General features: G+C 47.2%; 1 protein-coding gene across 1 annotated transcript in view; it reads left to right on the top strand.

Annotated features, from left to right (window-relative positions):
• LOC106576657 (ELKS/Rab6-interacting/CAST family member 1) overlaps nt 1-14,058 on the top strand; it is a 634,388-nt gene that overhangs the window by 369,263 nt on the left and 251,067 nt on the right. The window contains 1 exon segment of the mRNA XM_045722464.1: nt 1,517-1,677. Within this exon segment, the coding sequence (XP_045578420.1) occupies nt 1,517-1,677 (161 nt within the window).

Here is a 14,058-nt window from a genome sequence, read left to right as displayed (position 1 = left end):
GGGGTATTGTGATGTCATTATTGGGTAGTGTGATGTCATCATGGGGTATTGTGTTTAGATTGATGAGGAAAAAATAAACAATGTCATCCATTTTAGAATAAGGCTGTAATGTAACAAAATGTGGAAAAAGTCAAGGGGTCTGAATACTTTCTGAATGCACTGTATGTCCATGTATTCAGCCTGAGAGGATGTCTGATCTAGAGGGCTGATACGACTTCACCATGACCACAGTCAGAGAGAGCAGCAGTGTTTCCACTGAGCGTTACTGTTGTACATGCAGACTGTGTAAAGTGATCCAGTCCCCAGAGCAGAGCTAGGTGTTGAGGCTGAAAGGACCTCTTAGGACTGGCTTTATGGGAAAATATACGAGCCACTGGAGATCAGAGAGGTAGGGGGGAGAGAGAGAGAGAGAGGGTGAGGGGTAGGGGGGTATAGGATAGCCTGACCACTCCGGGGCGTTGAAGCCACTAGCCACAGGTCTCTCTCTCCCTCTCTCTTCCCTCTCCAGGCCGGTCTCGGGGTAAACCACAGCATTCTCCAGCCCGTGAGAAACACCCAGAACCAAGCTGCTCCATCCTCCTCCAACCATCCTCCTCTGTCCAATACATAAACCTGCCATAGCACAGTGATTTACTCCCTGTATACCACTCTCCTACGCTCCTCTGGTTACTAACAATGTGGCATGATGGAATGAGATGGAGGATGGAAACAGAGGGAGGGAGGGAGGGAGGGAGGGAGAGCACTATAAGGAGAACATAGGACTGTTCATTTTTCATAGCTTTCATTGTTACAGTAGGTTATATACTTTTAAACACACACACACACTAACGTTACACACACACTAACGTTTACAAACACACGTGCGCACACACACACAGTGGGACACTAGGTCAATATCTGTAAATACTGAGACTACTATCAGTGGTCTTCTCTGATTCCTTGTTTCTCTCTCTCTCTCCCTGTGTGTCTTCAACTCTCCCCTACACAACCTCATTATCTACATTCACTGTCCTGTCTCCTTCCCTCCTCTCCCCCTCCTTTCTCCATCTCTCTCTCTCTCTCTCTCTCTCTCTCTCTCTTTCTCACTCTCACCTTCTTTGTCTCCTCTCACCACTTCACTCCTTCCCTCTCTCCATGTTGCCGTGGGATACTGTCCTCTCTCTGCCTGTCATCTCTCACCTCTCGCTCTCCATCCATCTTGTCCACTGTCCATCTGTCTGTCTGCATCACTTCCTCCTGTTGTCTTCGTTCCTTAATTTCCTTGTTTGTGTTTCTTCCTCTGTTTTCTTCCTCGTATCGGTGTTTTCTCCCCACACTCATCCCTCTCTCTGTCCCTCTCTGTCCCTCTCTCTGTCTCTCTCTGTCCCTCTCTCTGTCTCTCTCTGTCCCTCTCTCTGTCCCTCTCTCTGTCCCTCTCTCTGTCCCTCTCTCTGTCCCTCTCTCTGTCCCTTTCTCTGTCCCTCTCTGTCCCTCTCTGTCCCTCCCTGTGTGTGTGTGTGTATCATCTTTGTGGCAGATGGAGGAGCTGCTTGCGGCCATGGGGAAGGTGAAACTGGAGCTGGAGTCCATGCAAGCCAAGCTGTCCTCTACCCAGCAGTCATTGGCTGAGAAGGAGGCCCACCTGATCACGCTGAGGGCAGAACGCAGGAAACACCTGGAGGAGGTGCTGGAGATGAAGTAAGAGAGATTATATATATACACACCTGACCACGCTGAGGGTAGACAGACACGCCGTTTTATTCATGATGTCCCTCCGTGGACTGCTTTATGTTACATTAGAATATTGTGCTGTTATTTATTGTGTTGATTCCATCTTTAAGCCTCAGTGGCTTTGGGAAAATAGCTGACATATTGTCATTTAGTTTTATAGAAAATAAGCAACTCTTAGTTAATAATCATTGTGATGCTTACGGAAGGACTGGGTGACCTGAATCCTGTCTGGTTGTGTCCTGTCTCATCAAGCCCTGTTCTGTTCTGTTCAGCCTTGTGTCTCAGACCAGATCTCCTTGGTTGTGTCCTGTCTCATCAAGCCCTGTTCTGTTCTGTTCAGCCTTGTGTTTCAGACCAGATCTCCTTGGTTGTGTCCTGTCTCATCAAGCCCTGTTCTGTTCTGTTCAGCCTTGTGTCTCAGACCAGATCTCCTTGGTTGTGTCCTGTCTCATCAAGCCCTGTTCTGTTCTGTTCAGCCTTGTGTCTCAGACCAGATCTCCTTGGTTGTGTTCTGTTGTTTACACAGCAGACTAGCTGTGGATTCAGAGTTGTTGTTTTTAGGGTTCTGTTGGCTTGTTTACATCATCTAGTTGAGCCACATGGCCATGACATCATACAAGGTCCTCCCCCACCTCTCTCTTTTCCCCTCATTTTCTCTGCTCTCTTTCACCCCCCATCCTTCTCACTCACTCTTCTTTCTCTGTACTCTATTTCCCTCTCTCTCTCTCTCTCTCTCTCTCTCTCTCTCTCTCTCTCTCTCTGTCTCTCTCTCTCTCTCTCTCTCTCTCTCTCTCTCTCTCTCTCTCTCTCTCTCTCTATGTCTCTCTCTCTCTGTCTCTCTCTCTGTCTCTATGTCTCTCTCTCTCTCTCTCTGTCTCTATGTCTCTCTCTCTCTCTCTCTCTCTCTCTCTCTCTCTATGTCTCTCTCTCTGTGTGTGTCTCTCTCTCTCTCACACACTAGTATGTTGTAAATGGTGTGTAGTGTATGTAGTGGGTAAATGGTGTGCTCATCTCTCTCTCTCTCTCTCTCCTATATGTGAAGAGTAACTCATCCACTCTTCATAGGTCTTCATCCCAAAGTCATGGGAGAGGAGGAAGAGTTTTCCTCTCTCTTTTCCTATTTTCTGCTCTCTCTCCCTCCATCTCCCCCAAGCCCCTCTCTCTCCGTCCATCTCCCCCAAGCCCCTCTCTCTCCCTCCATCTCTCCCCAAGCCCCTCTCTCTCCCACTGTGGGCATATTGACAGCTGGATAAAGGTCCTCTATCCTGTCCCTGTCGTTCGGCTCCAGAGACCCAGCGTCAGTATGAACCCAACCCCACCAGGGAGCCCCTCTCTGGGCCTGTGATCTGGCTCCACTTGGCTAGGATGAAGGTTCCTGGAGCACAGGCCTGGTCCCCTTCTACCCACATGGCTTAGACATAGGCTGCATCCAAAATGTCTACTCTATCCCATATTTAGTGCACTTGTTTTGACCAGGGCCCATAGGGCACAATATATTAAATAGGGTGCCATTTGGGGCGCAGCAGCCCAGTTCCTGGTGGAAGCAGTAAAACCCTGCTCTGCCACCTCTCCCTGTGTGTCAGTGTGTTACAGTAGACCACCAGGAAGGAATTCATGATGAAACATGAGCTGCAGGACTCATCTATTCACCACAGGGCCTAGTAGAACCACAGGGCCTAGTAGAACCACAGGCCCTAGTAGAACCACAGGGCCTAGTAGAACCACAGGCCTAGTAGAACCACAGGCCTAGTAGAACCACAGGACCTAGTAGAACCACAGGCCTAGTAGAACCACAGGCCTAGTAGAACCACAGGCCTAGTAGAACCACAGGGCCTAGTAGAACCACAGGGCCTAGTAGAACCACATGCCTAGTAGAACCACAGGCCTAGTAGAACCACAGGCCTAGTAGAACCACAGGGCCTAGTAGAACCACAGGCCTAGTAGAACCACAGGGCCTAGTAGAACCACAGGCCTAGTAGAACCACAGGCCTAGTAGAACCACAGGGCCTAGTAGAACCACAGGCCTAGTAGAACCACAGGCCTAGTAGAACCACAGGGCCTAGTAGAACCACAGGCCTAGTAGAACCAAAAGGCCTAGTAGAACCACAGGCCTAGTAGAACCACAGGCCTAGTAGAACCACAGGCCTAGTAGAACCAAAGGGCCTAGTAGAACCACAGGCCTAGTAGAACCACAGGCCTAGTAGAACCACAGGGCCTAGTAGAACCACAGGCCTAGTAGAACCACAGGCCTAGTAGAACCACAGGACCTAGTAGAACCACAGGCCTAGTAGAACCACAGGACCTAGTAGAACCACAGGACTAGTAGAACCACAGGCCTAGTAGAACCACAGGCCTAGTAGAACCACAGGCCTAGTAGAACCACAGGACCTAGTAGAACCACAGGACCTAGTAGAACCACAGGCCTAGTAGAACCACAGGACCTAGTAGAACCACAGGACTAGTAGAACCACAGGACCTAGTAGAACCACAGGACCTAGTAGAACCACAGGCCTAGTAGAACCACAGGACCTAGTAGAACCACAGGACCTAGTAGAACCACAGGCCTAGTAGAACCACAGGACCTAGTAGAACCACAGGACTAGTAGAACCACAGGACCTAGTAGAACCACAGGACCTAGTAGAACCACAGGCCTAGTAGAACCACAGGGCCTAGTAGAACCACAGGACCTAGTAGAACCACAGGCCTAGTAGAACCACAGGCCTAGTAGAACCACAGGCCTAGTAGAACCACAGGACCTAGTAGAACCACAGGGCCTTTCTGATCTGGTACTAATGATATTAAGTGAAAACTCTCTCTCTCACACACACACACACACACACACACACACACACACACACACACACACACACACACACACACACACACACACACACACACACACACACACACACACAATACATACATACATACATACATACATACATACATACATACATACATACATACATACATACATACATACATACATACATACACACACACACTCTGATGGTAATGTGGACAGAGTAAAGGATGTTTTTGTACTACAGTCTGATCAGAGATCTGGTTTTCCTTTCTCATTGTTTAGAAACACAAAACCAGATGAAATAATGTCTATTAATGCCACAGGGCTTTGAACGGAAAGAGCAGAGATTTAATGTTCCAAGGCCCTGGTTTTTTCTGCCAATTTCCGGTATTATCCGGAGGTTGCCGATTTGACCTTGGGGGGGGATCCATCCATTTGGCCAGAGTTATCCCCGTTATTCCCAGAGATATCCCCGTTATTCCCAGAGTTATCCCCGTTATTCCCAGAGTTATCCCCGTTATTCCCAGAGTTATCCCCGTTATTCCCAGAGTTATCCTCGTTATTCCCAGAGTTATCCCCGTTATTCCCAGAGTTATTCCCAGAGTTATTCCCGTTATTCCCAGAGTTATCCCCGTTATTCCCAGAGTTATCCCCGTTATTCCCAGAGTTATCCCCGTTATTCCCAGAGTTATCCCCGTTATTCCCAGAGTTATCCCCGTTATTCCCAGAGTTATCCCCGTTATTCCCAGAGTTATCCCCGTTATTCCCAGAGATATCCCAGTTATTCCCAGTTATATCCAGATATTCCCTGCTGAGTGCCTGGCTGGGCTGGCGGTCCAGGGAGAGATTCAGAGACATCAGTCTGGTTAGGAGAGGAGGTGGAGGAACGAGTCTTTATCTATCTGGCTCTAATGTGTCTGAATTAATGCAGCGTGTGGGCTGCTATAAAACGCACTTCCTTCCTCCTCTAATACAGAGGAAGAGAAATAGAGCCGGCCTCCCGGGGATCGCCTAGGAAACTGTGTCCAAAGGAAACTCTGCCATGGTAAAAACCTTGAGGTCTGAATGCATGGCTCGATCAGGACAGGAAGAGCTGTGTCTCTATCTCGTTCTGTCTCTGCTGCTAGCCTTAAAGCTAAACCACACAACTCACAAATATCACACTGTTCTGAGGGAAAATACAACCCTGAATGCTGTTCAGATGGGGCCTGGGTGGCGGGAGGGGGAGAGAGGGGTAAGAGGAGGGGGAGAGAAGGGGGAGATGGTTTATCTGTTGGAGGAGTGAGATAGAGGGTGGTCTTACTGTGGTCATTATACTGTAGTCTAGATTGATGGTAACAGCTGTTAGTAGAGGGCATGATGAGCTGTGGTTGAGTGTGTTTGAGTGTGTGTTTGAGAGTGTGTTGTGTGGATGTGTGTGTTTGAGTGTGTTTGAGTGTGTGTTTGTGTGTGTTTGAGTGTGTGTTGTGTGGATGTGTGTGTTTGAGTGTGTTTGAGTGTGTGTTTCTGTGTGTTTGAGAGTGTTTGAGTGTGTGTTTGTGTGTTTGAGTGTGTGTTTGTGTGTCTTTGAGTGTGTGTTTCTGTGTGTTTGTGTGTGGATGTGTGTGTGTGTGTGTGTGTTTGAGTGTGTTTGTGTGTGTTTGAGTGTGTGTTTGTGTGTGTTTGAGTGTGTTTGAGTGTGTGTTTGTGTGTGTTTGAGTGTGTGTTTGTGTGTGTTTGAGTGTGTGTGTGTTGTGTGTGTTTGAGTGTGTGTTTGTGTGTGTTTGAGTGTGTGTTTGAGTGTGTGTTTGTGTGTGTTTGAGTGTGTGTTTGTGTGTGTTTGAGTGTGTGTTTGTGTGTGTTGTGTGTGTTGTGTGTGTTGTGTGTGTTTGTGTGTGTTTGAGTGTGTGTTTGTGTGTGTTTGAGTGTGTGTTTGTGTGTGTTGTGTGTTTGTGTGTGTTGGATGGCTGAAATCGGGGGTCATGGTGAGCTAGTAGATGCAGAGCCAGCCCACTGAAGGCCCTCTGTCGCCTGGCACAGACAGGGGCGGCCCACCGGATGCCTCGTTAAAATCAACCCCGATACAAAATGGCCGACGTTTCCTCACGAAGGATGAACCGCCGTTTAGACAGCGTGGCCAAAACATCCAACATCCGACCACATCCATTATCCTTCAGCTCTCCTCTCTGACTCTCCCGCTGTTTCCCCGACATTAATCAGGGTTAGAATCTGCTGCAGTCTGTGTGTTTTCTATGGTTTTAACACGCCTCTCAGTGGCCATAACACACGGGCCATACATTCACCCTCACACACACACACACACACACACACACACACACACACACACACACACACACACACACACACACACACACACACTCACACACACACACACACACACACACACACACACACACACACACACACACACACACACACACACACACACACACACACACACACACACACACACACACACAGGGTTTATGGTAACCAGAGGATAATGGTAGGAACAGAATGTCGTCTCTGCTCGCTGTGACCCGTTCACCCTGCTGTCAGAACCGCCTGCCACTGCATTGATCACCTCCTGCACCGCTGGAAACTGATACGCCAAGGAGGGAGTAACAGGGAATACGCCACCACAGAATCCAAAATGGAGTCCCAGTGACTGTGCCCCTGTGTTTGATAAGGGAGGTAGGAGTTAACTGAGTCTGTAGCTGTGTTTGATAAGGGAGGTATGGGTTAACTGAGCCTGTAGCTGTGTTTGATAAGGGAGGTAGGGGTTAACTGAGCCTGTAGCTGTGTTTGATAAGGGAGGTATGGGTTAACTGAGCCTGTAGCTGTGTTTGATAAGGGAGGTAGGAGTTAACTGAGTCTGTAGCTGTGTTTGATAAGGGAGGTAGGGGTTAACTGAGTCTGTAGCTGTGTTTGATAAGGGAGGTATGGGTTAACTGAGTCTGTAGCTGTGTTTGATAAGGGAGGTAGGGGTTAACTGAGTCTGTAGCTGTGTTTGATAAGGGAGGTAGGGGTTAACTGAGTCTGTAGCTGTGTTTGATAAGGGAGGTAGGGGTTAACTGAGTCTGTAGCTGTGTTTGATAAGGGAGGTAGGGGTTAACTGAGCCTGTAGCTGTGTTTGATAAGGGAGATAGGGGTTAACTGTAGCTGTGTTTGATAAGGGAGATAGGGGTTAACTGAGTCTGTAGCTGTGTTTGATAAGGGAGATAGGGGTTAACTGTAGCTGTGTTTGATAAGGGAGGTAGGGGTTAACTGAGTCTGTAGCTGTGTTTGATAAGGGAGATAGGGGTTAACTGTAGCTGTGTTTGATAAGGGAGGTAGGGGTTAACTGAGTCTGTAGCTGTGTTTGATAAGGGAGATAGGGGTTAACTGTAGCTGTGTTTGATAAGGGAGGTAGGGGTTAACTGTAGCTGTGTTTGATAAGGGAGGTAGGGGTTAACTGTAGCTGTGTTTGATAAGGGAGATAGGGGTTAACTGTAGCTGTGTTTGATAAGGGAGGTATGGGTTAACTGAGTCTGTAGCTGTGTTTGATAAGGGAGATAGGGGTTAACTGTAGCTGTGTTTGATAAGGGAGGTAGGGGTTAACTGAGTCTGTAGCTGTGTTTGATAAGGGAGATAGGGGTTAACTGTAGCTGTGTTTGATAAGGGAGGTATGGGTTAACTGTAGCTGTGTTTATTAAGGGAGATAGGGGTTAACTGTAGCTGTGTTTGATAAGGGAGGTAGGGGTTAACTGAGTCTGTAGCTGTGTTTGATAAGGGAGATAGGGGTTAACTGTAGCTGTGTTTGATAAGGGAGGTATGGGTTAACTGTAGCTGTGTTTGATAAGGGAGGTAGGGGTTAACTGTAGCTGTGTTTGATAAGGGAGATAGGGGTTAACTGTAGCTGTGTTTGATAAGGGAGGTAGGGGTTAACTGTAGCTGTGTTTAATAAGGGAGGTAGGGGTTAACTGTAGCTGTGTTTAATAAGGGAGGTAGGGGTTAACTGTAGCTGTGTTTGATAAGGGAGGTAGGGGTTAACTGTAGCTGTGTTTGATAAGGGAGGTAGGGGTTAACTGTAGCTGTGTTTAATAAGGGAGGTAGGGGTTAACTGTAGCTGTGTTTGATAAGGGAGGTAGGGGTTAACTGTAGCTGTGTTTGATAAGGGAGGTAGGGGTTAACTGTAGCTGTGTTTAATAAGGGAGGTAGGGGTTAACTGTAGCTGTGTTTAATAAGGGAGATAGGGGTTAACTGTAGCTGTGTTTAATAAGGGAGGTAGGGGTTAACTGAGTCTGTAGCTGTGTTTGAAGGGTTTAGCTGGTGTTTATACTGTTTTTAATCCAGGTGTGGCAGTGGGCTGAGGAGCTGTAAAGCTCAGGGTCGTCAGGATGGAAAGTGATTAGGATGAGGGTGGTGGGTGGAGCGGCGGAAGGAGAGCTTTCCGCTTTCGGGTTTTAAATGTGTAAGGTACATCCACTCGCGCACACTCATGCGCTTACACACTACCCCCCCCCACACACAGCAATGTTGACAGCTGCCTGTCTCTCTCACTTAGCCCCATCCTCCTCCTGTTTACTATGAGTCTCTGTCTGTCACTTAGCCCCATCCTCCTCCTGTTTACTATGAGTCTCTGTCTGTCACTTAGCCCCATCTTTCTCCTGTTCTACTATGAGTCTCTGTCTGTCACTTAGCCCCGTCCTCCTCCTGTTCTACTATGAGTCTCTGTCTGTCACTTAGCCCCATCCTCCTCCTGTTCTACTATGAGTCTCTGTCTGTCACTTAGCCCCATCCTCTTCCTGTTATACTATGAGTCTCTAATGTCTATCAATTAGCCCCATCCTCCTCCTGTTCTACTATGAGTCTCTGTCTGTCACTTAGCCCCGTCCTCCTCCTGTTATACTATGAGTCTCTGTCTGTCACTTAGCCCCGTCCTCCTCCTGTTATACTATGAGTCTCTGTCTGTCACTTAGCCCCATCCTCCTCCTATTATACTATTAGTCTCTGTCTGTCACTTAGCCCCATCCTCCTCCTGGTATACTATGAGTCTCTAATGTCTGTCACTTAGCCCCATCCTCCTCCTGTTATACTATGAGTCTCTGTCTGTCACTTAGCCCCATCCTCCTCCTGTTATACTATGAGTCGCTGTCTGTCACTTAGCCCCATCCTCCTCCTGTTTACTATGAGTCTCTGTCTGTCACTTAGCCCCATCCTCCTCTTGTTTACTATGAGTCTCTGTCTGTCACTTAGCCCCATTCTCCTCCTGTTCTACTATGAGTCTAGGAGGTCTATTAGGAGGTCTATTAGGAGTCCTCTACTAGGAGGTCTACTAGGAGGTCTATTAGGAGGTCTACTAGGAGGTCTACTAGGAGGTCTATTAGGAGGTCTACTAGGAGGTCTACTAGGAGGTCTATTAGGAGGTCTACTAGGAGGTCTATTAGGAGGTCTACTAGGAGGTCTACTAGGAGGTCTATTAGGAGGTCTACTAGGAGGTCTACTAGGAGGTCTATTAGGTATATTAGGAGGTCTACTAGGAGGTCTATTAGGAGGTCTACTAGGAGGTCTATTAGGTCTATTAGGTGGTCTACTAGGAGGTCTATTAGGAGGTCTACTAGGAGGTCTATTAGGAGGTCTACTAGGAGGTCTATTAGGAGGTCTACTAGGAGGTCTACTAGGAGGTCTACTAGGAGGTCTACTAGGAGGTCTATTAGGAGGTCTACTAGGAGGTCTATTAGGAGGTCTACTAGGAGGTCTACTAGGAGGTCTATTAGGAGGTCTACTAGGAGGTCTATTAGGAGGTCTATTAGGAGGTCTATTAGGAGGTCTATTAGGAGGTCTACTAGGAGGTCTACTAGGAGGTCTACTAGGAGGTCTATTAGGAGGTCTACTAGGAGGTCTATTAGGAGGTCTATTAGGAGGTCTACTAGGAGGTCTATTAGGAGGTCTATTAGGAGGTCTATTAGGAGGTCTATTAGGAGGTCTATTAGGAGGTCTACTAGGAGGTCTACTAGGAGGTCTATTAGGAGGTCTATTAGGAGGTCTACTAGGAGGTCTACTAGGAGGTCTATTAGGAGGTCTATTAGGAGGTCTACTAGGAGGTCTGCTAGGAGGTCTATTAGGAGGTCTACTAGGAGGTCTATTAGGAGGTATATTAGGAGGTCTACTAGGAGGTCTATTAGGAGGTCTACTAGGAGGTCTACTAGGAGGTCTATTAGGAGGTCTACTAGGAGGTCTACTAGGAGGTCTACTAGGAGGTCTACTAGGAGGTCTACTAGGAGGTCTATTAGGAGGTATATTAGGAGGTCTATTAGGAGGTCTACTAGGAGGTCTATTAGGTGGTCTACTAGGAGGTCTACTAGGAGGTCTACTAGGAGGTCTACTAGGAGGTCTATTAGGAGGTATATTAGGAGGTCTACTAGGAGGTCTACTAGGAGGTCTATTAGGAGGTCTATTAGGAGGTCTACTAGGAGGTATATCAGGAGGTCTATTAGGAGGTCTACTAGGAGGTCTACTAGGAGGTCTACTAGGAGGTCTATTAGGAGGTCTACTAGGAGGTCTACTAGGAGGTCTACTAGGAGGTCTACTAGGAGGTCTACTAGGAGGTCTACTAGGAGGTCTACTAGGAGGTCTATTAGGAGGTCTACTAGGAGGTCTATTAGGAGGTCTACTAGGAGGTCTACTAGGAGGTCTACTAGGAGGTCTATTAGGAGGTCTATTAGGAGGTCTACTAGGAGGTCTATTAGGAGGTCTATTAGGAGGTCTACTAGGAGGTCTACTAGGAGGTCTACTAGGAGGTCTACTAGGAGGTCTACTAGGAGGTCTATTAGGAGGTCTATTAGGAGGTATACTAGGAGGTCTACTAGGAGGTCTACTAGGAGGTCTACCATAAACAGTAGATGAACTTCTCAGAAAGTGTGTGTGTGTGGCAGTAAAGAGAGGTTGTACACTAGGTGTGAACATCTGGTGCAGCACACAAAGTGTCCATTCAGGGGGCAGGTGAGTTGCTAATTGCCCCTTTTATCGCTGTGGTTACAGCGTGGCGGCAGATCGGCAGGCCCATTACAGGGATGAGTGCTTTAGTAAGCAGAGACAGACAGGTCCAGCATCACTGTGTGTGTGTGTGTGTGTGTGTGTGTGTGTGTGTGTGTGTGTGTGTGTGTGTGTGTGTGTGTGTGTGTGTGTGTCCAGCGAGTTAGTGGAAATGATCAATGAGTGATTTAGTAATCCTTGAGGCCACAGACACATTGCTTCCTTCATTTTTGTCCCCTGCTGCTCACACATCAATACACACACTGCACACACCTCAACTCTGGCCTTGGTTTGTGACTAGAGGCTGCCGGCAATATGGGGGTCCAAAGAAAACAAACAGCTGAAAGAGAGAAGGGGGAGAGAGATAGATGGAGGGAGAGAGAAAGAGAGAGGGAGTGAGAAAGAGAGAGGGAGTGAGAAAGAGAGAGCGAGAAAGAGAGAGAGAGAGCAAGAAAAAGCAAGAGCGCGAGAAAGAGAGAGAGAGCAAGAAAGAGAGAGAGCGAGAATGAAAGAGAGAGAGAGAATGAGAGAGAGAGAGAATGAGAGAGAGCGAGAAAGAGCGCGCGAGAGAGAGAGAGAGAACGAGAGAGAGAACGAGAGAGAGAAAGAGAGAGAGAGCGAGAGAGAGAGCGAGAGAGAGAAAGAGAGAGAGAGCGAGAGAGAGAGAGAGAGAGAGAGAGAGAAAGAGAGAGCTAGAGAGAGAGAAAGAGAGAGCGAGAGAGAGAGAGAGAGAGAGAGAGAGAGAGAGAGAGAGAGAGAGAGAGAGAGAGCGAGAGAGAGAGAGTATTTAAATGCCCTACAGAGTCATTCCGACCTGGAAAACAGGAGGTAGTTTCTATGATTTTGGGGTCTTCTTTGCTGACGAACGGTAGTGAAGAAAGCTCACAGTGGTACTAAGTGAAACGCGTCATGTGATTTTTAAGCCTATAATTTAAACAGCATTCCGTTTTCTCCACGGCTTCTTTTCCTTGTCTATTTCTCCTCACGGTGGGATGTTATGAACTATTATCAGGAGAACAATAACACCATGGACTTACAGGAATCAGGAGAACGATAACACCATGGACTTACAGGAATCAGGAGAACGATAACACCATGGACTTACAGGAACTCTTGTCTTTGACCATTCCAACACAACGATTATACGGTAGACTTCAACTCTGGATGTTGTTCAGGGTCGTATTCGCCTAGACCTCTCCGCAAGGATATGGCCAGTCCTTTGTCCTAGTCAAGGTTCAAAATCCACAAGGATATGGCCAGTCCTTTGTCCTAGTCAAGGTTCAAAATCCACAAGGATATGGCCAGTCCTTTGTCCTCATCAAGGTTTAAAATCCTCAAGGATATGGCCAGTCCTTTGTCCTAGTCAAGGTTCAAAATCCACAAGGATATGGCCAATCCTTTGTCCTAGTCAAGGTTCAAAATCCACAAGGATATGGCCAGTCCTTTGTCCTAGTCAAGGTTCAAAATCCACAAGGATATGGCCAGTCCTTTGTCCTAGTCAAGGTTCAAAATCCACAAGGATATGGCCAGTCATTTGTCCTAGTCACGGTTTAAACGTTATTAAAAGCCCCCATGCTGTCTCTGGCTTGATTCTGATTATAGTTTAACATTCTATATAGTTAGTGGAGTATCAGGATCTGGTATTTCGGGTTAGCTCCAGACCGGTACCAGACCAACATCATAGGGAGGCAGGGATGCATGTAATGTCTCTGTAAATGTCCATTGTGCTTAATGTCAAAGCCTGATGGCAGATGAAAGGACATCCCTAATGTTAAGCCTTGCAGTCCAGCAGGTTTGACCGTCGTCCCAGAAGGAATCCATATAAAGAGATGCAGTTTGTTTGATCAGATACTGTAGGATGTGTCTGCTCTGCCCATACTCCTTAAGTTCTCATTAGGGACCTCGTTTAGTCTCACTTAACTTTAATCCTCATCCCAGTCCCATGTGTGGCCTGACATAGGCATAGACTATGAACGCCTGCATTTATTCTATGATGGTAAAATGGTTAGTTTATAACTTGTTCATAATAGTTAGTTTATAGAGTTTTACTTTGTGTTTTAAGCATGCATAGTATATTAAGTCCAGTATGTTATATCTGTTAGGCCCCAGGGTCAGTCATACCATCTTCCTCTGTAGTCCTCCAGCCATCAATTCCAACACTACATGCATGTAAGGAGGAAGGATCTGCTCTGCCCCTGACGCACACGCACACACACACACACACACACACACACACACACACACACACACACACACACACGCACACACAGACTTAGGTTGATGTTTATTGTCATGATTATTGCCCCGGAGGCAGAACTGAGTGATTTCCACTAGATGGGACACTTCAATGCCAAAATTGGCTATTTTGTAAAAATGCATGAAATCAAAAATGTGCTTTTGGTCTTAATTTAAGGTTAGGGTTAGACATTAGGGTTAGCAGTGTGGTTAAGGTTAGGGTTAGGCATTAGGGTTAGCAGTGTGGTTAAGGTTAGGGTTAGGCATTAGGGTTAGCAGTGTGGTTAAGGTTAGGGTTAGGCATTAGGGT

The sequence above is a fragment of the Salmo salar genome, chromosome ssa07 (genome assembly GCF_905237065.1).
Source record: "Salmo salar chromosome ssa07, Ssal_v3.1, whole genome shotgun sequence".
In the NCBI taxonomy this organism is placed as follows: domain Eukaryota; kingdom Metazoa; phylum Chordata; class Actinopteri; order Salmoniformes; family Salmonidae; genus Salmo; species Salmo salar.
Note: the sequence above shows the minus strand (reverse complement) of the source record. Positions and strands in the feature narration are given on the sequence as shown.